This window comes from Peromyscus eremicus, chromosome 15 (genome assembly GCF_949786415.1).
Source record: "Peromyscus eremicus chromosome 15, PerEre_H2_v1, whole genome shotgun sequence".
Classification (NCBI taxonomy): domain Eukaryota; kingdom Metazoa; phylum Chordata; class Mammalia; order Rodentia; family Cricetidae; genus Peromyscus; species Peromyscus eremicus.
Window position 1 is genome coordinate 10,774,941 of NC_081431.1, and position 19,938 is coordinate 10,794,878.

Here is a 19,938-nt window from a genome sequence, read left to right on the forward strand (position 1 = left end):
CAACTACTGAAGGTTTTTGCTAGTGTTCTCGGCCCATTTGGGCTGGACCTTGTGCCAGCTCCCTGAGCTGTGAGGTCAAGGTCCTCCCGGAAGTTGCTAACATAGGCTCTCTGCTTCGGGATTAGCTTCATTCCTTGACCTTGTAAATGTCCTTAAGCAGCCAGCCATGACTCAGTCACCTTCTCTGCCCAGACCCTTCCTTGCGGCCAGCTGTCTATTCTTCTGCACGAATTTATCATCTATTGATAAAGGGGACCCCCCCCCCCCCCCCCCCGTAGCTAGAGTTTTCCTGCCTGGCCCACAGTCAGGACAAATCTCTGTAACCTGCCAGTCCCACAGCCGCTCAGACCCAACCAAGTAAACACAGAGACTTATATTGCTTACAAACTGTATGGCCGTGGCGGGCTTCTTGTTCTTATAGCTTAAATTAATCCATTTCTATAAATCTATATCTTGCCATGTGGCTCGTGGCTTACCGGTATCTTCACATGCTGCTTGTCATGGTGGGTGGCTGGCAGTCTCTCTCCGCCTTCCTGTTCTTTCTTTCCTCCTCTCTGTTAGTCCCACCTATACTTCCTGCCTGGCCACTGGCCAATCAGTGTTTTATTTATTGACCAATCAGAGCAATTTGACATACAGACCATCCCACAGCACCCTTCCCCCTGTGTTTATTCCCGTTCTCACCTCCATCTTTCCTCTCCCATCTCCTCTTTCAGGCTTAGTCCATCTTGCTCCTACCCCCCTCCACCCCAGCCCTGCTGGTTGGTGTTTAACTTGAATGAGATTTTTCGTTTGCCCTGGGTTCAGCTTCACCGTTCCATTGGCCATTCAAGGCCCTCTTTCCTGTGGGGATTCTGAGCTCTGGGCTGTGACACTGGCCCAGCTGCCCCCTGCTTGTGCTTTACTCTAAAATCAGGGTGCTGACTCTTACTGCAGGTCAAGTTGGGGTAACTTGGTTACGAAACAACCTAGTCTCATCCTTTCTCTCAGCCTTGACAGAGCACAGCAGAGCATTTGTTTACGGGAATTATTTATGTGCACAAGATTAAAAAAAAAAGTATCCTGAAGGTTGGCAGGGTAACGAGGTGATTGAGGTTTGTGTGGCAGCTGTCTTCGTTAATTATTCTTATTGTTGAGACAAACAACTTAAGGAAAGAAGGGTTTGGAGCAGGATGGGGAGGCAGCTGCTCAAGCGCCTCCACAGTCAGGAGGCAGAGAAGCCAGTGTTCAGCTGGCTTTATCCTTTTACTCAGTCTGGAAGCCCAGCTCATGGTATGATGCCATCCATGTTTAGGGTGAGTCTTTGCACCTCAGTTAATTTAGACAATTCCTCAGGTAGGCCCAGAGGTGTTTCAAGATCCTGCCAAGTTGACAGTTGCTATCAACCATTATGTTAGCCTTTTAACCTTTCATCTGTTTTGTGCAGTCCCAAGGCTGGATTCTCTTGCAGTGGCCTTTTGCCTTTTCAGTCACAGCAATTAGCAGGGGGCCACTGAGCGTCCTCTCCCACTTCTAACATCAGTATTTAGTTCCCATTCATTACAGAGTGGCCTGGGCTAAAGCAGAAGGGGTATCAACTGTGAGAGGGGCTATTTTGGGTGGATGGGAGCTGAGAAGATTCAGCCTGGAGAAGGATTGATGGCCAATGATGACGTGTCTGGTTGAGTACATACCAAGTCTTGTCTGGGGCTGGGGCATGCTGGGAGTTACTGTGTCTAGGAAGTCTAGGGACACACACTGGCGTCTGGTGAGGGCTTCTTGCTGCATCTTAAGGTGGCAAAGGGCGTCGCACGAGTGCTAGAAGGAGCTCCTTTTGGGGCCAACCACTTTTGGACCAAAAGCATCTGTCCAGATCTTCACAATCTGCCATCGGCTCTCACACCAGGGTGGATCGATAGTTCTGAGGTGACGGAGAGCTAAAGGAAGTTCTTGAGGATCGGGGAAAACTTTCTGAATGTACACCTGTCTGCCTCTCTGCAGGTTTTGGATGGTGGTTAAGGAAGATGGACACATGGTCACCGCCCGCCAGGAGCCTCGCCTTGTGCTGGTCTCCATCACCTTGGAGAACAATTATCTGACCCTCGAAGCTCCAGGCATGGACCAGATGGTTTTGCCTATCAAGCTGCCTTCTTCGAATAAGATCCACGACTGCAGGTGCTCTGCTTGGGGGCGGTGGGGAGGCTGCAACAGACCTGAGTCTTCCTTGCATTTGTTACAGTTTATGTCAGAACTGTAGATGAGGGAATTGGTGCAGGAAAATACTGAAGAGGGATTAGTCTATAAGGTAGGGCTCAAGTGGGAGCGACTGTTAAAGGTACCCAGGGCATTTATTTATTTATTTATTTATTTATTTATGGTTTGGAGATGGGAGGCTGACATCCCAGGTTGACCTCCGATTTGCTGTATAACCAAGGGTGACTTTGAACTTTTGACCATTAGGTCTTTACCTCCTGAATGCTGGGATGACAGGTCTGCACCAGCACGGTCAGTTTGTGAGGTGCTGAGGATCGAACCCTGGGCTTTGGGCATGCTAGGCATTCACGGTACCAAGCGAGAGCCATAGCCTCCACCTCGGAATTAGTTTTAAGCAGTGACGGTGAGAGTTGCAGATGATGAAATGATTGTCATCCAGGAGAAACTATCATGACATCGATGGGTTCCTAGAAGTAGGTAGAGCTAACACAGGGAAGCCTGGGGAGTGGAGGGTGGGCGGGGGGTGGGGGTGGGGTGGGGGTGGTGGTGCTGGCCAGAGGTAAGTCAAGAAAGGGGAAACCGCAGCCCAGAGCCTTTGCTTGGGCTTCTGCAGGGAAGAGAGAAAAAGCAAGGGATTAAGCAGGGTTCAGGTTAGAGTAACTTCAGCGTGGGGGTGGGGATGTCCCACACATAGCAGCTGTGTGGATTATAGTCCTGACATGCTCCTTGTAGGTAAGGACTCCATAAAGGAGGGTTTGCAAGTCATGCGTGCATGTGACAAGACTGTTGTCCCTAGGAATATGTCTCTAGCTGTGGCTGTCCCTTCTCCGAGGCCTTCAAGATAGCGAAGCAGAAAGTGTAGTTGACCCAAGTGTAGTTTATTTAATAATGTGCACATATGCAACAGTGTGTGTGTGTCTAGGTCCACATGTAATAGTGCATATGTGGCGGTCAGAGGACACTTACAAGAGTCACTTCTCTTCTTCTGCCATGTGGGTTCCGGGGATCAAACCCAGGTCTTCAGGTTTGACAGCAAGTCCCTTACCCACTGAACCAGCTCCCTGGCCCTTGGAGAGACATTGTTTAGAGTTCTTAGCCCGCCATCTAGGCAAGAGTACTAGAGACTTTACCAACTGGTCTCACAGCTGGATAGATAACAAGCACGTTGGAACTTTCCAGCCCCTAAAGTGTGCTACTGAGATTGAGGACTTAGAGCAGGGGTATGTGTGTGGGAGGGGCGAGGCCTCAGGTCTTGGCATCCTCTCTAGATGACCCATGGCCTGCTGGGTCTTGCCCAGATTTCTTTCTGTGTGTGTGTGTGTGTGTGTGTGTGTGTGTGTGTGTGTTGTGTGTGCGCTACTGAGGATTAAAGCTGGGGAGGCCTTGCTCTTTGATGTTGGGAAATCACAGAAACTTAGGTGTTTGCTGTGGGATGATGCAATGTTGTGGATCCCTTGGTAATGAGCTGAATGCTGGGGTTAGAACCGGGGTTTTGTGCATACTAAGTGGGTGCTCTACCCTTGAGCTGTGTACTCAGCCCTCAGCCAAGCTTTTCTTTTCTCTCTTCTTTCTTTCTCTTTTTTGAGACAGAGTCTTACTGTGCATCTCTGGCTGGTTTACCATAAGCTGTTTCGAGGGCACAGGGTTTTCTCTCTCAGGCTGTTTTATCCTCACTGCCATAGAGGAAGGGGGCAGCCTGTCCCTGGACAGTGGGCCTCGCAGGACACTTTGAGACACACATGCTTTGGTCTGGAATGGGCGAGGAGGCCCAACCCCCTTCCAGAACCAGCTTCACAGTGAGCTCTAACAACACCATGTGCTAAGCAATCGGGAAGCTCTTTGAACTCAGCCCATTGGGCTTTTATTATATAGGTGTGATTGATAAAAATAATTAGCCATTGATCAACTCAGTCTTCAGCCTCTGCCCCCTCAGAGGTTGGGGGTGGGGGGAGTTGGGGTGGCGCTAAAGTCCAGACCTCCAATCTTGGAGCAGGGTCCCCTGGCAGTCAGTTCTTGAGGGAGTTGGTTCCTCTATCACGAGGGGGCCGGGAATTGAACTCAGGTTTTCAGGCATGGTGGCAAACATCATTACCATCTGAGTCACCTTGCCAGTCCCATGCTTAGGTTTTAATGGAAGAGGAAGGAAGAAATTATCTTTGGTCTAACAAAAAGCCTTTGAGGTCTAGCTTTAAAGACTAGCTAAGGCATAAAAATAAATAAATAAATAGAATTTTAAAAGATTTTTTTAAAAAAGACTAGCTAAGTAACATTTGATTCTTACATGTAATTTGACATATATGTATACGTAGGTATAATTAGGTACAGAAGTGGCAGTTGTCTGTCTTGTTAACCATAGCTATTTTTTCCCCTAAAAGTCAAAAATAAAGATAAGAAAATAGTGGCTTCAACCTTGTAAAGTCCAACTGAAGTTTGATTTCTCTGTAACTGAAGAGAGAAACCGAAAAGTGGATGTGATGGGATGATGTCTTAGTTGTTTCTCTGTGGTGATGAAGAGACATCATGACCGAAGCATCGTGGAAAAGAAAGTGTTTAATTGGGGTACAGTTTCATGGAGTAAGTCCACCATGGCGGGGAGCGTGGCAGCAGGCAGGCATGGTGCTGGAGCAGTAGCTGAGAGTTTGTGTCCTTCTCAGCAGGTAGGAGGCAGAGAGAGAGTTGGGGGAGGGGGAGGGATGAGCTAAGGGAGAACGGTGCCGGCTTTTGACACCTCAGAGCCTACACCCCAGTGATACAACTCTTCCAACAAGGCCACACTTCCCAATTCTTCCCAAACTGTCCCACCAACTGGGGATCATGTAACCAAACATGTGAGCCTGTGGACGCTATTCTCATTCCAACCACCAAGGAAGGCAAGAGGCGTGCTTTTCGTTCCTTACCACAGAGTGTGTCACCTCCGGGTCCTCAGTGAGCAAACCTCTTCCAGCACACACCAGCTGGCGTCTTACCAGTCCAGTTCTGACTCCATCTGCCTGGAGCCAGCATCAGCTCTCATAGACTAAAGACGTGGTCCCCTAGGACTATCCCTGGCTTCAAATGCCAGTGAGGGTGGCAACCTGACTCTGACTTACCACCTCCTCCTTGGGTTCTGTTAATTTGCTAGAGTGCCTCTTAGAAATTGGGAATCATGTTTGCCGGGTACTCAAAGAAGATGTTCTAAAGGCTAAGGATGAGATGAATGGGACATGTAGGGAACTGAACTGTAAATGGACGGTTCCTGTTCTGACCGCCGGGTCCCAAATAACCACTCAGAGGCTGAATATGAATTACAAATGCTCAGCCAATAGCTCAGGCTTATTACTAACCAGCTCTTACAGTTTAAGTTAACCCGTATTTCTATTTATGCTTTGCCATGTGGTGGTACCTTTATTAACATGGCATGTTCATCTTCTGCTCCCTTTGTTCCTGGCTGGTGACTCCTCTGACTCTGGCGACTCCTGACTCTGACCTCTTTCCTATCATTCTCTGTTGAGCTTTCCCATCTAACTCCTGCCCAGCTACCGGCTTGTCAGCTTTTTGTGAAACAATGAGAGTAATACATATTCATAGTGTAGAAAAGGATTATTCCACAGCACTGAACTCTTGTGTGCTTTCTGGGTATGCCTCCCTTTACACACCTCTAGGTGTTCAGCAGTTAGGAAACTCTCTGAACCTAGTCCTTTGAGCTTTTATGGAAACTTTATTACATAGTGTGCTTGATAAAATATCAGCCACTGATTGACTTAACCTTCAGCCTCTGCCCCTTCCTTGGAGATCAGGGGCTGTGGTACCGAAGTCCAGCACTCTGATCTTGAGGTTGGCTCCCCTGGCCTCAGGCAGCTTAGGAGACCCCAGCTGTCAGTCATCCTTGTAACACACAATTGTCCTTCAGCTTCTTACCATCGGCCATGTTTTCCCAACACAGTGTGGCTTCCACTGTGTGAGTCTGTGGCAACCTGTTTGTTATTGTTTTGTTCATCCTCATAAACATTGTTTGTTTTTTCTATAATATGAACAATATTCTATGAGTAGTCTTTAAGGTTTATGTTCATTAGTTTTGATGATGTGTCTGTGTGTATCTGTGTGTGAGTTGGTGCAGGTGCCCTCAGAGAACATAGGTGTCAGATCACATGGAGCTGGAGCTTCAGGCCATGGTGACAGTCCTCCAGAAGAGCCCCAAGACCTCTTAACCACTGAGTCATCTCCAGCCCTCTTACGAACATTCTTATGTGTGTCTTCTGAGAGCACATGTGTAAAGTGCGGAGGTCAAGAGGATTCTCTATGTAGCCCAGGCTGACCCAAACTCTTAAACCTCCTGCCTCTGCCTCCCTGGTGCTTAGATTATAGATCTATACAAAACAGGAGGCACTAGAAATGCCGAACTCTTTCCTAAAATGAATGTGCTGATTTGTACCTCCTCAGAGTGGAGTCCATTGGGTAGGCTTGGGGTTCTTACCACATAGATTTTTTTAAATCATTCATTCATTCATCCATCCATCCATCCATCCATCCATCCTTCTATCTATCTATCTATTTACTTGCAGTGGGCGCAGGCCTGGTAGAGGAATGCCTGTTATCAGCAAGAAGATGATTGGCATCTTCTTGCCTTGTTGGGTGCTTTCTACTTTTCCGAGGGCCAGTGCCAATCTCCTGTATGTGAGTGGGTGGTAAGTGGTAGAAGTGTGTGCAGTTTCATACGGGTGGCGTTCTAGAGAAGCTACAGGGCACCCTTGGTGCTGCTCAGCAGTGGCTAGGATCTGTTCTGAGTAGTTGAGTGGTGATTGCAGTTTCAGGAGAATGGCTGAAGGAGGACCAAGAAGGATCCACAGATCCAAACAATGCTCCAAGAAGGGTTTCGGATAGGAGGAGGGGGCCCTAGAAGCCTTAACAGAGGGGTGTCAAGTTTTGACACCAGAGGGTGTGGTGGTAATGCTTGTAATGCCAGCTCTGGGAGGTGGAGGATTTTGAGCCTTCAAGAGCCCAGATGTTCAACTATTAATGAGTATTCTGGGTATTTCTATTGAACTCCTTTGCACACATGACCTCAGGCGTTCTCACACTGGCACAGGCTGTGTGTGTGTGTGTGTGTGTGTGTGTGTGTGTGTGTACTACTTATGGTGTTGGGGGAGGGGCAGGGGAAACTTTCAAGAAATCAGTTTCCAGACCCTTAAATCCATAGTTTGCACAGAGCATCTCCCCTGCCCCCATCCTCCATCTTAGTTAGGATTTCTATTGCTGTGAAGAGACACCATGTCCACAGCAACTCTTATAAGGAAAACATTTAAACATTTAAAACATTGGGGTGGCTCACTTACAGTTTCAGAGGTTCAGTCCACTATCATCATGGCGGGGAGCACGGCAGTGTGCAGGCAGACATGGTGCTGGCTACATCTTGATCAGAAGGCAACAGGAGTGTCTGACTATCACATTGAGTGAAGCTTGTGCGTAAGAGACCTCAAAGCCCACCCCCACAGTGACACACTTCTTCCAACAAGGCCACATTTACTTCAACAAGACCACACCTCCTAATAGTGCCACTCCCTTTGGGGGCCATTTTCTTTCAAACTCCCCCCCTTGCCCAGTGTAGTGCTGGGAATGGAACCCAGGGCCTGGTGTGCCTGCATTACAGAAGAGGGTGTCAGATCTATTATAGATTGTTGTGAGTCATCATGTGGGTGCTGGGAATTGAACTCAGGACCTCTGGAAGAGCAGCCAGTGCTCTTAGCCACTGAGCCATCTCTCCAGCCTCCCCCTCCGCCCCAAGGCCTTGTATATGCTAAGTAAGTACTCTACCACTGAGCTAGCCAGACCTCATTTCTTTGTTTTATTTATTTATTTTTTTAACAGAACTTGGTTGTGTTTCCTTTGGCAGCAATATACTGAAACTGGAATGATACAGAGTCGATTAGCCGGCCTTGTGCAAGGATGACACACAAATTTGCTAAATGTTCCATATTTTTCTTAAAACAAATATAAAATAAAGAGATATTAAATTTAAAAAGTAGCTGGGTGTGGTGGCACATGCCTTTAATCTCAGCACTCAGGAGGGAAAGGCAGGTGGATCTCTGTGAGTTTGAGACTACCTTGGTCTGCATAGCACATTCCTGGCCAGCCAAGGCTACATAGTGAGACCTATCTCAATCCCTTTTCTTCAAAATATCAATGAATAGGGTTTTGCTATGTAGTTCAGGCTATCCTTGGACTCAATATCCTCCTGCCTCAGCCTTTGGAATTCTGGAATTAGAGGTGTATACCATCATTCCCAGCCCCTCATTCTCAGGGCTGTTAAAGAAAGGAAGGAAGGAACCATGCCTGGTGATTCACTAGGGAGCTGGAAGCACGAGGATTGTGAATTTGGAGTCAAGTTGGGCAACATTGTGAAATCCTCACCACTTGGCTACATTGTGAGACCTTGCTTAAGTGGGTGGGCAGGGGGGGGGGAAGATAAATTGATACTAAACCTTGTCTAGAATTCAGTCAGATTCATGGCTATTCTTAGGGCTCATTAATAAATTAATTTCAGCTGAAATCTGCTCTTTATATTTGGAGACCCTCAAAATTCACAACATACATACCCATTTTATTATCAAAATTGTAAAGATAATTTAATTTTTCTCAAATTCTTTCACATATGGATCCTTAAGAATCAAAATTTAATTGGTTCAAATGAAATATTTTAAGAGATCAGTAGCCATATATCAGTATGAAATTATGTGAAAAAAGTTGAATGTACATATGTGTTCCAGAATAAAGAGATGAACTATCTAAAACTTTGGACCATTTATCAGGCAGGGTGAAACAGCACTGTGAGAGGTAGGAGATTCAAAGGTAGCCTCTACTACATAGCAAGTTCAAGGCCAGCCTGGACTACCAGTGACCACATTTCAAAGACAGAAACAATAACAACAATAGTTGGTCTGTTTAGAGAAAATCTTATTTGTGTACTTTAAAAATGGATAATGGTAGATATCTAACTGATAGTATTTAAAAATCACTGGAAAAAATCAAATACAGTCTCATTTTAAATGTCAGTGTTTGTAATTCAAGGAAATTATGTGTTTCACAAGTTAAATTGAAATACTTACACATCAGTCTATAAGCTCTGGACACACAATTTTAACAACTAACGTAGAGAAGTCAATTTAAACCAAACCAAGAACACAGCAGAGGTCACGGTGTTGTCCGACATCCATGCCCGCCCGTCTCCCAGCAGATAGGTAGAATATGTTTATCTCCAGTTTATAGCGGGAGACAGAGGAGAGGCAGAAACGTTGAGTTTATTAAAGGCCAACAGACCAAGGGAATGACTGATTCCAATCTGAACCAGTTCTGAGAATTTCCAGCCAAAGGTGCACCTGCCTCAAGCAACACCCCCTCTTCTGAAAGAAACCTGAATCCTTGGTATTCGAAATGGTCCATGGACCTAGCCACTTAGATGGCTGAAAGCATGTCAGTAATGCAAAGTTCCAGATTCCAACTGCTGTATTTTAAAAATGGTGTGAAGGAGTCAGCCCATACAACAGGGCCCACATGGGGGGTTTATTGAGGGGAGGGGAGAGAAGGGACAGAGAAGGGGCCAGAGACCAGTCCCTGGGGATGAGAGTGAAGGGAGAGAAAGGGACAGGAAGTGTACAAGGCCCGCCTTTTATAAGGGAACCTAGCGAATGCACACAGGGGGTGCTCTTAGTGGCCGCAGCTGAGGTATATCCTGTCAGGACCCTAAGGGCAGGCCAGTACAGATGCCTAAATGCTAACCCCAACCCCAACCCCAACCCACTGGACCAGAGTCTGCATCTGAACATGTGTCTAGGTGATTCGCAGACATATGAGCTGGGGAGCTCTTCCCCAGAGCATATTCTGGACCCTTTTCTGCTCTTTCCTGGCTCCTCTCTAAAGACCTCTTAGCAGCCTTCTGGTATATTCAGGCCACCATCACTCTGTGTCCACACAGTAATCTGGTGTTCTTTAACAACCCTTCCAGGCTATTTGGTCTTGACATTAAAGGCAGAGATTGTGGCGATGAGGTAGCGCAGTGGTTCACCAACTACCTGAAGACAGAACCCTACAGGTTGGTTCAGTTTGATACCAGCATGAAAGGGAGGACAACAAAGAAGCTCTACCCTTCGGAAGATTACCTTCAGAAATATGAGGTGAGCCTTCAGTCTTCATTCTGCTGGTTACTCTGGGCCTCTGTGCTCCTTCTCTGTCCATAAGAGCCCCTCTGAGACTTCAGTTGGAAACCCCTGACAGTGGTTCACGGGTGTTTCAGGGCACAGCCTACACATTAAGGATGATGAGGGACATATGGTGAGGGCTCAGTGCTGGGACATCCGAGGTACATAGAGGGTTATGTGTGGGAGATGTGTGGAGGGAGGAGCCAGGGTGACTTCTGGGGAGATAGGGACAGTTTCTGGAGGAAACTGACTGGAAGCTGAGTGTGGTAGCTCATACCTGTAATCCCAGCACTCAGGAGGCTAAGACAGGAGGATTGCTGTGAATTCAAGGCCAGCCTGGGCTAAACTGGGTTAGACTGTGTCCCAGAAAGGAAAGAGAGAGAAGGGGCCTGGCTGCCAGGGAGAGTGCAGTGCTGGGACTAAATGTGCCTTTCCTGATACAGAGTTTGTCCAGGCCACCTTCCCTGCCTGTGTGCGTGACAACTATTTCATAGGCCGGGAAGGCAGTTCCTGCCAGGGAAAAACTATAGTGAGCTACGGTTTCAGATGCAAGTACCCCAGGGACTCCCCTCCAAAGCCAAGGCAGGTTTTTTTTTTTTTGTTATTAATATTATTGGTGATATTATTATTTATTTGCTTTGTTACTATTGTTCCTCACCTAACACAATGTCAGGTATCTACCAGTGATCAGTAGGTTTTGAGTGAATGGCTGATGTTGATGAAATTATTGCTAGAATGTACTATATTGGCAGTAGACAACCCCCGTGTGATGAGGCAGTAGAGCAGGCTGGCGAATAACAGCCCACGATGTAGGGGTGCACACCTTTAATCCTGTCATTCCTGAGGTAGAGGCAAGTGGCTACTGAGTTCAAGCACAGCCTGGTCAACCTAATAGGTTCCAGGACATCCAGGGATACCTAGTCCCTGTCTCACATAAATACATAAATAATTTAATGGAATAGCAAGAGCCAGCCCAAGCTGCTGCCTTGTCTGGTGTGTGTCTATGTCCGGTGTGTGCCATGTTTTAGTGCTCACATCCTCTCTACAAGTACAACTCCACCTCGTTCTTGAAGATAGCTCTCCCCTTCTGCACTTGAGAGGTTTTCCATCTGGGCTCTGCTGAGCTTTAGAGAGCAATGCCAGTGGGTGGGGAGGCCTGACTGTGCTGTGTCCTGTAACAGGTAGCCTACCCAGACTGCAGCCCTATCCACATGATTTCTGAAGCCTCCTTAGTCGATCTTAACACCAGACTGAAGAAGAAAGTGAAGATGGAATATTTCAGGCCAAACATTGTGGTGTCAGGCTGCGAGGCTTTTGAGGAGGTAAGTGACCACTGACACAGACATCAAACTTAGATGTGTGTAGACAGAAGTTTCTGTCCAGCCCAAAACTCCCAAATACCCAGTAGCCAGACACAGAGGAAGCAAGATGAGAATGCTGTACTGTGAAAAGGTACCAAGCCACGTGGCTAGACATAGATAAGAATTATGGGTTAATTTAAGTGTAAGAGCTACTTAGTAATAAGCCTGAGCTACTGGCTGAGCATTTATAATTAATGTAAGCCTCTGGGTGGTAATTTGGGAAGTGGCATGCCAGGCAATGGTAGCACATGCCTTTGATGGCAGCACTTGGGAGGTGGAGACAGGAATATAAGGTGGGGGTGGGGAGAGACAGAATCTTGGCCCCCTTTTGGTCAGAGGATCCAGGGAAGTAAGAAGTCACTGGTGGCTGCTCTGCTTCTCTGATCTTTCAGGTTATTACCTCAATATTTGACTCCTGGTTTTTACTGATAAGACTAAATAGAGTCATGCTTCAGATGTGCTGCCCTCAGAGCTGGTGAATCTGAAGTCCCTGCAATGATCCGGATCCCCCAAGGCTGGTGGTGGGAAGATTCTAATTCTCTATGGTTTCTATGGCTGCTAATGGCCTCCTGGCCTCCAGGGGTCGCTGTTCACATTCTCATGCTTAGGCTCTAGAGCTCACCCAACTCCAGCTCACAGCCAAGACTGCTCTATCTACCCGTAGCCCAGGCTATGGAGGTACAGGAGCTGCACCCACGGACAGTATCCTGGGACACCCCTTGCTGTGGTCTCAGTCTTCTGTGCCTTCCCCAGTGACTAACAGCGGGAAATTCCACCCTCTTCCTTCACTGCAGCCTTAAAGGGACAATTACATCAGAAGCCGGTGAACACAGCCTCCACACGGCTGGACGCTGCTTGGTCATGAGAAGCTTCAGCGGTTGTTCTGAGCATGGGGAGGAGTGGGCTAAGCTTTCTGAGTACTGGAAGTAACAAGGACAAGTATCATGAATTGGGTGCAACACCCTGAACTGGTTAATGACTTCATATTGGGCTTTCCCTCAACCCTGTGAAGTCTGCAGTATTATTCCCTTTACATAAGGAAACAGGCTTAGACAGGTTCCCCAAATGTTCAGCGGATGAGGGGTATCGCTGACGTTACCACCCAAGGCTTGCTTCTGTGGAACTGGGATGAGGACATCACTGTAGAGACCCGGGCAGTTAGCACCCAGAGAAGCTCTTGAACACCTCAGCTCTCTGCTCCTGTGGGTGGCTGTGCTTCCTTTTGTGTGTGTAGAACGTGCCCTTAGTTTTTGGTCTCCATGGTTCATTAGGGTAAACCTTTGCGTAGAGCCAACTTAAGCCTGTCTGTTGTGTGATATTTTGTTTGTGTTCTGACAAATAAAGCTTGCCTGGAGATCAGAGGATGGAGCTAGCTACTAGTTAACCATAGAGGCCAGGCAGTGGTGGCTCACACCTTTAATCTCAGCACCTGGGGGGAGGAAGAAGCAGGAAGATCAGGAGTTCAAGGCCACCCTGGGCTACACAAGATTGAATCAATCTAAAAGAGAAACAGAGCCAGGCGGGTGGTGGCACATGCCTTTAATCCCAGCACTAGGGAGGTGGAGGCATAGAAGGTGGGTAGAGACAGGGTCCCACCCATTCAGTCTGAGATTCTGGAGACAGGACAGCACCCTTTGGGCTGAGGTTTTTTTTTCCCCCTTGTTGCTTAAACTTTATTATTTACAAATTAAATTACACAGCAGCTTTCCATAGCATGGGATGGGAAGAAGGAAGGAGAGGGGAGGGGAGGTGGCCGGCTCTGGACATTCTTGTTCACCTTCACCTCCTCTTGTGCGTAGCAAAATCCTCAGTGATGCCTTCATCCAAGTTTGGATCAGGCCTTGGAACACATGTGTAAGCTGGGCTCTGGTTCTGACAGCCCCAGGGCCACCAGAGCTCCCACTAGCAGCTTTTTCACAGGCGTCGAAGGTGAATGTGAAGGCGTCAGCTTGTCCAGGTGATGGCGACAAATGAGGCCACTGGAATTCAGATAGAAGGTGGAACAGGCATCAGAGGTCCGTAAAGCTCCTCCTTGTCACGCCTGTAGAAACGCAGGAAGAGCATATGTATGGGCAGACCTACTAGGCACCCGCAGGCTTGCAGGGTCCAGTTCTCAGGGTGGTGGGTCAGCTGTAGAACCTCCAACCGAAACTGTGCAAAATAGTTCCAAGCCAGGAAGCGGCAAAGGGTCAGGGACATAGTGTACCATGTCCGGCCCTTGGTATGGATGTTCAGGATCTCATTGATGAATTCCACATCCATTGAATACAGAGTAGTCATGGGAGCGAAGGAAGAGGGTAGGAAGCTCTTGTCTCAGTTTCTCATACCTGACAGTCTGATCTCTTGATGGGGTGGCAGGGGAAGGGTGGGAAGCTCCAGGAGCTTTGAAAGTTATCAAAGCCCCAGGATAGGGGAAAGGGGGTCCCTCAAAAAGGCTCCTAAGCCCATCCAGACAACCATTGTGCATCTCAGTTCCTGGTCCCTCCTCCCCCTTTCCCAGAGGAAGAGCCACCCACAATGAGTTGAGAGCCTGAACCTGAGAGACAGGTGGTGGGAGAGCCTGAGGAAGAGGGTACGTGGGAGGATGTGGGGGTGTGAGAGACCAGAGAAGAAGAAATGATGGAGAAGTGGGTGGAGTAGAGTGGGGCCTGGGTGGGAATGGTAGAGTCCGAGGAGAAAGCTGGTCCTGGGGTCCAGCCTGGTAAGCGAGGAAGCAGGGTCCAAGGCGCCGGGCGGCCCCCAGACTTGGCGGTACATTGTGTTCTTGTGGGTGGAGAGGGCGCCTCCTGCATCCTATCTCCTCACTGGGTGGGCTTCTGTGAAGGGAGAGGAGGGAAGAGGAAGGTGGGCCCCAGGCTGAGATTTTGAAGAGGTAAGAACTCTCAGGTTGCTGACTGCTCTGCTTCTCTGATCTTTCAGCTTCACCCTCAATATCTGACTCCTGGTGCTTATGATTAAAATTGATTAGATTCACACTTCGTATGTCCACACAATTGGACAATTTTAAAACAGTAGTGCACATCGAAGTTGTCTATTAGCTGATGCTATCCTGCTATCTTAAGTTACGTTCTTGCCACTATGATAAAACACCCCTTAAAGGAGAAGAGTTTTATTTTGGCATACAGTTCTGGAGGGATAGAGTCCATTATGGCTGAGATTACTGTGAAATGATGCTACTGTTGCTGATTTAGTCCACCTTAAGTGAGGAAGCCCAGTAGTGAAAGACTTGAGGCACTGCCATCATAACTCTTTCAAATATTAATTTGAGTGATTAAGCACATACATATTTAATCCTCAACTAATAAAAAAATACAGCAAACCTTAGAATGATACCAAAGTCCAGGCCATTGTTTATTGTAAATGTGGGGCAGTAGGATAATGCACCGTGGACATTTGTAGCTCGTGGTGCAGAGTACTGTGGACTTCTCCCTGGTGAGTTAGAGGTTGGAGCTGACTTTAAAGGGCTTGGCACAGTGTGATGTGTTTAATTTCTGGAACACAGAGGGATGAGGTTGAAAAACAATGTCGACATTTGCTGCTTATCTCTGTCCCTGGCCACCATGGGGCTCTGTTCCCTGGACCTTGCTCACTGTCCTGAGCTGAACTTGAAGTGTTTGAAGGGGACATCTAATTTATGTACGTCTTCACTCTACACTTTGAAAGAGCTGGGGGAGAAAACCTCAGAAAAAGCACAGTGTATTCTCTGTCATGTGGGAAGGGCTGTTTCTACGAATTTCTGGAGAAGGAGTTTGTTTGTTGGGCCTCAAACTCCCTGTATAGCTGAGGATAATTTTAAAATTCTTGCCTCCTTCGGGATTCCAGGCATGCCATTTGCGAGATGCTGGGAGTCAAACCCTGGCTGCACGCATCCTGGGAAAACACTCTACCCACCGAGTACATCTTTAGTGCCCAGTCTCATTTGATCAAAGAAGCTAAGCTGGGTTAGCCCTGGTGTGCACTTGGATGGGAGATGTTCCCAAAGCCAGACAGTGGTTTGATACTTTTTTTTTGGTTTTTCGAGACAGGGTTTCTCTGTGTAGCTTTGCGCCTTTCCTGGAACTCACTTGGTAGCCCAGGCTGGCCTCGAACTCAAAGAGATCTGCCTGGCTCTGCCTCCCGAGTGCTGGGATTAAAGGCGTGCGCCACCACCGCCCGGCCCAGACAGTGGTTTGAATCCCAGCCCCACCACTCACTGCTGGTGTGGCTTTGCCCTTACCAGTCCTGCCTTTTCCAGCAGGTGAAAGGCGACATCTTGCCAAATCCTCATTTCTAGACCTTTGTCTCTGATGGCCTGAGTTAGGACAACAGCTGTGCTTGTCGACTTGGCTTCAAGTTTTGTTTTTTTCTTTCTTCTTTAAAATCTATATGCATTTATTTTTATCTGTGTATGAGTGTTTTGCCTGCATGTATGTATGTGTACCAAAGGAATGCAGTATCATGGAAGTCAGAAAAGGTGTCAGATTCCTTGGAACTGGAGTTACAGAAGGTTGTGAGCTACCATATGGGTGCTGGGAATCGAACCTAGTTCCTCTGCAAGAGCAGCTGAATCATCTTTCCACCCCTGTTTTGTTTTTTGCGTCAAGGTCTCATCTAGGCTGGCATCGCTTCTCCTCCTAAGTCCTAGGATTGCAGGCGTGTACCACCACGCCCGGCTTTGATACATGTAGTTATATATACAGATTAGACATGTGGTCTACAACGATTACGTAGAGCACACGTAATAGTGGCCACATAAAGTTATGATGGAGTCACATAGTTCTTATTCCCGGTGATATCACAGTATCCCGGGGATAATGTGGGATAAAGCTACTCACCTGCTCTTGGTGATGCTGGTGTAAACAAACCCACCACACTGCCACTTGTAGCAATACAATTGTGTACAGCTTGTAGTACAAGGATAATGACCAGTCATGACCTGCGCATGTCTTCACTTATCAAAAGGCAGCTCACTGTGAGTAGGGTGCCATCAGAGCGGCACTGTCTGACATCTGTGCACACCCTGTCTCCTAGAGCACCCTTTTCTCTCGGGTGTAGTTCGGTTTCCTGTCGTTTTGTTCAGCATGGCCGCCATAGCCAAGGTGAGCTGCTGATGTTGCCAGCAAGAGGCCATGCTGTACCGTACAGATCCGTGTAAATGTGCTTTATGATTTAGGCATAACAACCAAAGAGGCCATGCTGTGCCATACAGATCCGTGTAAATGCGCTTTATGATTTAGGTATAACGACCACGTGTGATGCCATCTCAGAGCACATCTGGGTTGGGAAATAACACGTGACTGTTTACGGGGTTCTTCCTTTCACTTAACAGCTCTTGTACATTTCTCATATTTCTCGTGCCTTGATAATAATAATAGTTTGTACTGTGAGTGCTCAGTGGGTAGTTTTCTGATCTTCTTGTTACTATGTGGGGTCATCAGCAACAAATCACAAAGATACTTTTGGCAATGGGTGAGCTGGCTCAGTGGATAAAGCCACTGACTGAGCTTTACTGCCAAACCTGATGACCCCAGTTCAGTCCCTGAGACCCACACGGTGAGAGGAGAGAAGCGACTTCTAAAGGTTATCCCTGACCTCCGCACATGCGCCATGGCTCACTCACATGTGTGCGTATAGACATGCACAATACATAAACAACATTCAAAAAGGTTGAATTTGAGTCTCAGAAAAGTTTATTTTTTCATACATTCACCCCTTCAATTTGCACCAAAATAATTTAAGGTGGTTTCTAGTAACCGTATGCACAGTACAGCATAGTAACTTGTGCGCAGCCATGGAAAGTCAGAAGCTGGACTGGGGAAAAAAAAACCCACCCTAGTACTAAGACCCGGGAGGCAGGGCCGGATGTAGATGGCCTTCCCGACACCTGAACTTGAGCTTCCCACCAGGACACTCAGCTTGTCCCAACTGTTATTTCTTCCCTGGTCTCTGTGGTTGCCTGGTATTTAAGACTCCACTTCAGCTCTGTTGTCATGGGATGTGCACTTCCTCTCTGGCCATGTGCATACATGTATTATGGTTATGCACATGTATAATATATTTTATATAGAGAGATGTATATATAGAGAGACATAGCTGTGGAGATAACTGTGTCTGCTCTCAGAGAGATAAGAAGGGAGGGAAAGGTCTCTATATTAGCTCTTCTTTCTGTTTCACACATCTAAGGCAAATGTATGGATTGTAATGTATGTCCCGAAGAATACGCTCACCTGTACTGTTTGTGTTGGGGTCCTCTCCTTGCCCCTAGCCCTTATTTTACATTTTCTCTGGGTCTTGCCTATGGTGGAAGCTTCATATACTCTTAGTTTTCTACTTACAAGATGTGTGCAGCCTGGCAGAAAATTCCCAGGAGGGGCTGGAGAGATGGCTTAGCAGTTAAGAGCACTGGCTGCTTTTGCAGAGGACCCAGGTTTGATTCCCAGCATCCACATGGTGGCTCACAACCATCTACCACTCTAGTTCCTGGGGATCTGATGCTCTCTTTGGACTTCCTCAGGCACGGCATGCACGTGGTACGCAGACACACAGTAAAAAAAAAAAAAAAAAAAGTAAAAATAAATACACGAATAAATAAAGTTCCCAGTGTTAAGTCCACAGGGTGGAGCCCATTACACAGAGTATCCCCACCCCCTTCTCTGACCATTTCTCTTTCTTTTCCTCTCATTTCTTCCAACTCACAAATTCCTCCTTGCGCTGACTAGACATCCCCAGGGGCCTGATTTTGTCAGAGTGCAGATGGGCTTTTCAGCCAGCAGGGGGCGCACTAGGCTCTTCCAGTGACCCCTGGAATCTTGCTGGCTAGTGTATTTCTTTGCGTTGTATATGTCTAGTGAATATTAAACTCATCCATTATGAATTTATTTTTTCAGTTATTTAAAAATGTATTGTTTTCTTTAGGAACTGAATTAACCATTGCATTTAAACTTAAGCTTAGTTGTTTTCAAAGCAATTAGTGCTTTTGAGCCAAAATGTGGACAGTGAGAGAGGAGGGTGAATGACTTCATTAATATGAAGCTATTAACAGTGTCAAGACACAGAGTTAGCGTTTGGAGGAGTTAACGACAATGCTTAGGAAGCCAGACAATCTGCTAATGAGCCCGGCAGCTGACTTTTGGAACAGAAGGTGACCTAAATCTGTCTTGTTTAGTTAAGACCCTAACTGAACTTTTCAGGATTCCTGGCTTTCTGTTCACAGACAAGTAGCTTGGAATGTTGAACTCATTGTCACTTGGAACAAGGGAATTGAGTACAAGATGGAGAGGTCTTGGAGTCCCCAGGCTGCTGGTGGCTCACATACCTGTAGCTGCAGTGCCCTCGTGTGGTGAAAGAAGTCCTGACACCTTGGCTGCGTGCAGTCTGGGCCTCCTTTCCCTTCCCCAGACAGGCGCTGTGCTGGTCGCCCTCCAGCGGTAGGTTTGGCATGAGCTTCCTTTGAAGTTCCACTGTTTGAACAGGGTGTGTGGTAAGTCAAAGCTCCATTTGTCACATGGTGTGACCTTTGCTTTTACAAAGCTTGCCTAGCTCCTGGGCCAACTGATTGCTTGGAACATGGAGTTTATTCCCACCAGAAGCAGTTTCCTGGTGGAGGGGCACAGGGTATCTGTGGAGACCTCCGTACTGTAGCTGTGGTCATACTGGGTGGGAGATGTCTGACTTTGAAGACCGATTTGGTGCTGGGCCACCAATTGTGCTATGATAAATCATTTCTGTAGGCCCCGAAGAGGAGCGAGGTTGCCTTTGAATATGGAGTGGATCATGATGTCATAGCCAATTGCAGGAGGGAAGACTGGACAGTGCCCGTCCCTGCCCTTGCTCTGCCTTCTGCAGAAACTTAGTCCCTTTCAGGCCCTGAGAGAGTCAAAGCCCCCAGCTAAGCCGGGAGGGACTCTCTTCCCGACTTCTCTGCACACCAGTTAGACTCAGGATCTTCAGAAACCTCACCTGGTTGAGGTCAGTTTGCAAGGAACATTCTTTGCATCTGAGTGTAGATCAGTGGTCTTGACCCTTTGTGGGCTGCTTATCAGATGTCCTGTGTATTAGGTATTTATGTTACAATTCATAACTAGCAAAATCACAGTTATGAAGTAGCAATGAAATAATTTTATGTTGGGGGTCACCACAACATGAGGAACTGTATTAAAGGGTCACAGCATTAGGAAGGTTGAGAACCACTGTTGTAGATGCTGTTGTTGGTTTATGGGACATGTATTAAGACT

General features: G+C 47.3%; 1 protein-coding gene, 1 non-coding gene and 1 pseudogene across 2 annotated transcripts in view; 2 read left to right on the forward strand and 1 right to left on the reverse strand.

Annotated features, from left to right (window-relative positions):
- The window catches only part of LOC131925200 (mitochondrial amidoxime reducing component 2), a 36,261-nt gene that overhangs the window by 3,333 nt on the left and 12,990 nt on the right, over window positions 1–19,938 (forward strand). Inside the window, exons 2-4 of the mRNA XM_059280486.1 lie at window positions 1,981–2,154; window positions 10,172–10,340; window positions 11,546–11,686. Of these exons, the coding sequence (XP_059136469.1) occupies window positions 1,981–2,154; window positions 10,172–10,340; window positions 11,546–11,686 (484 nt within the window). The remainder of the gene's footprint in view (window positions 1–1,980; window positions 2,155–10,171; window positions 10,341–11,545; window positions 11,687–19,938) is intronic.
- LOC131925921 (U6 spliceosomal RNA) lies at window positions 8,048–8,150 on the forward strand. Its single transcript, XR_009383414.1, has one exon. It is a non-coding gene; the product is annotated as a U6 spliceosomal RNA (small nuclear RNA).
- Window positions 13,508–17,313, reverse strand: LOC131925162 (uncharacterized protein C6orf136-like; annotated as a pseudogene).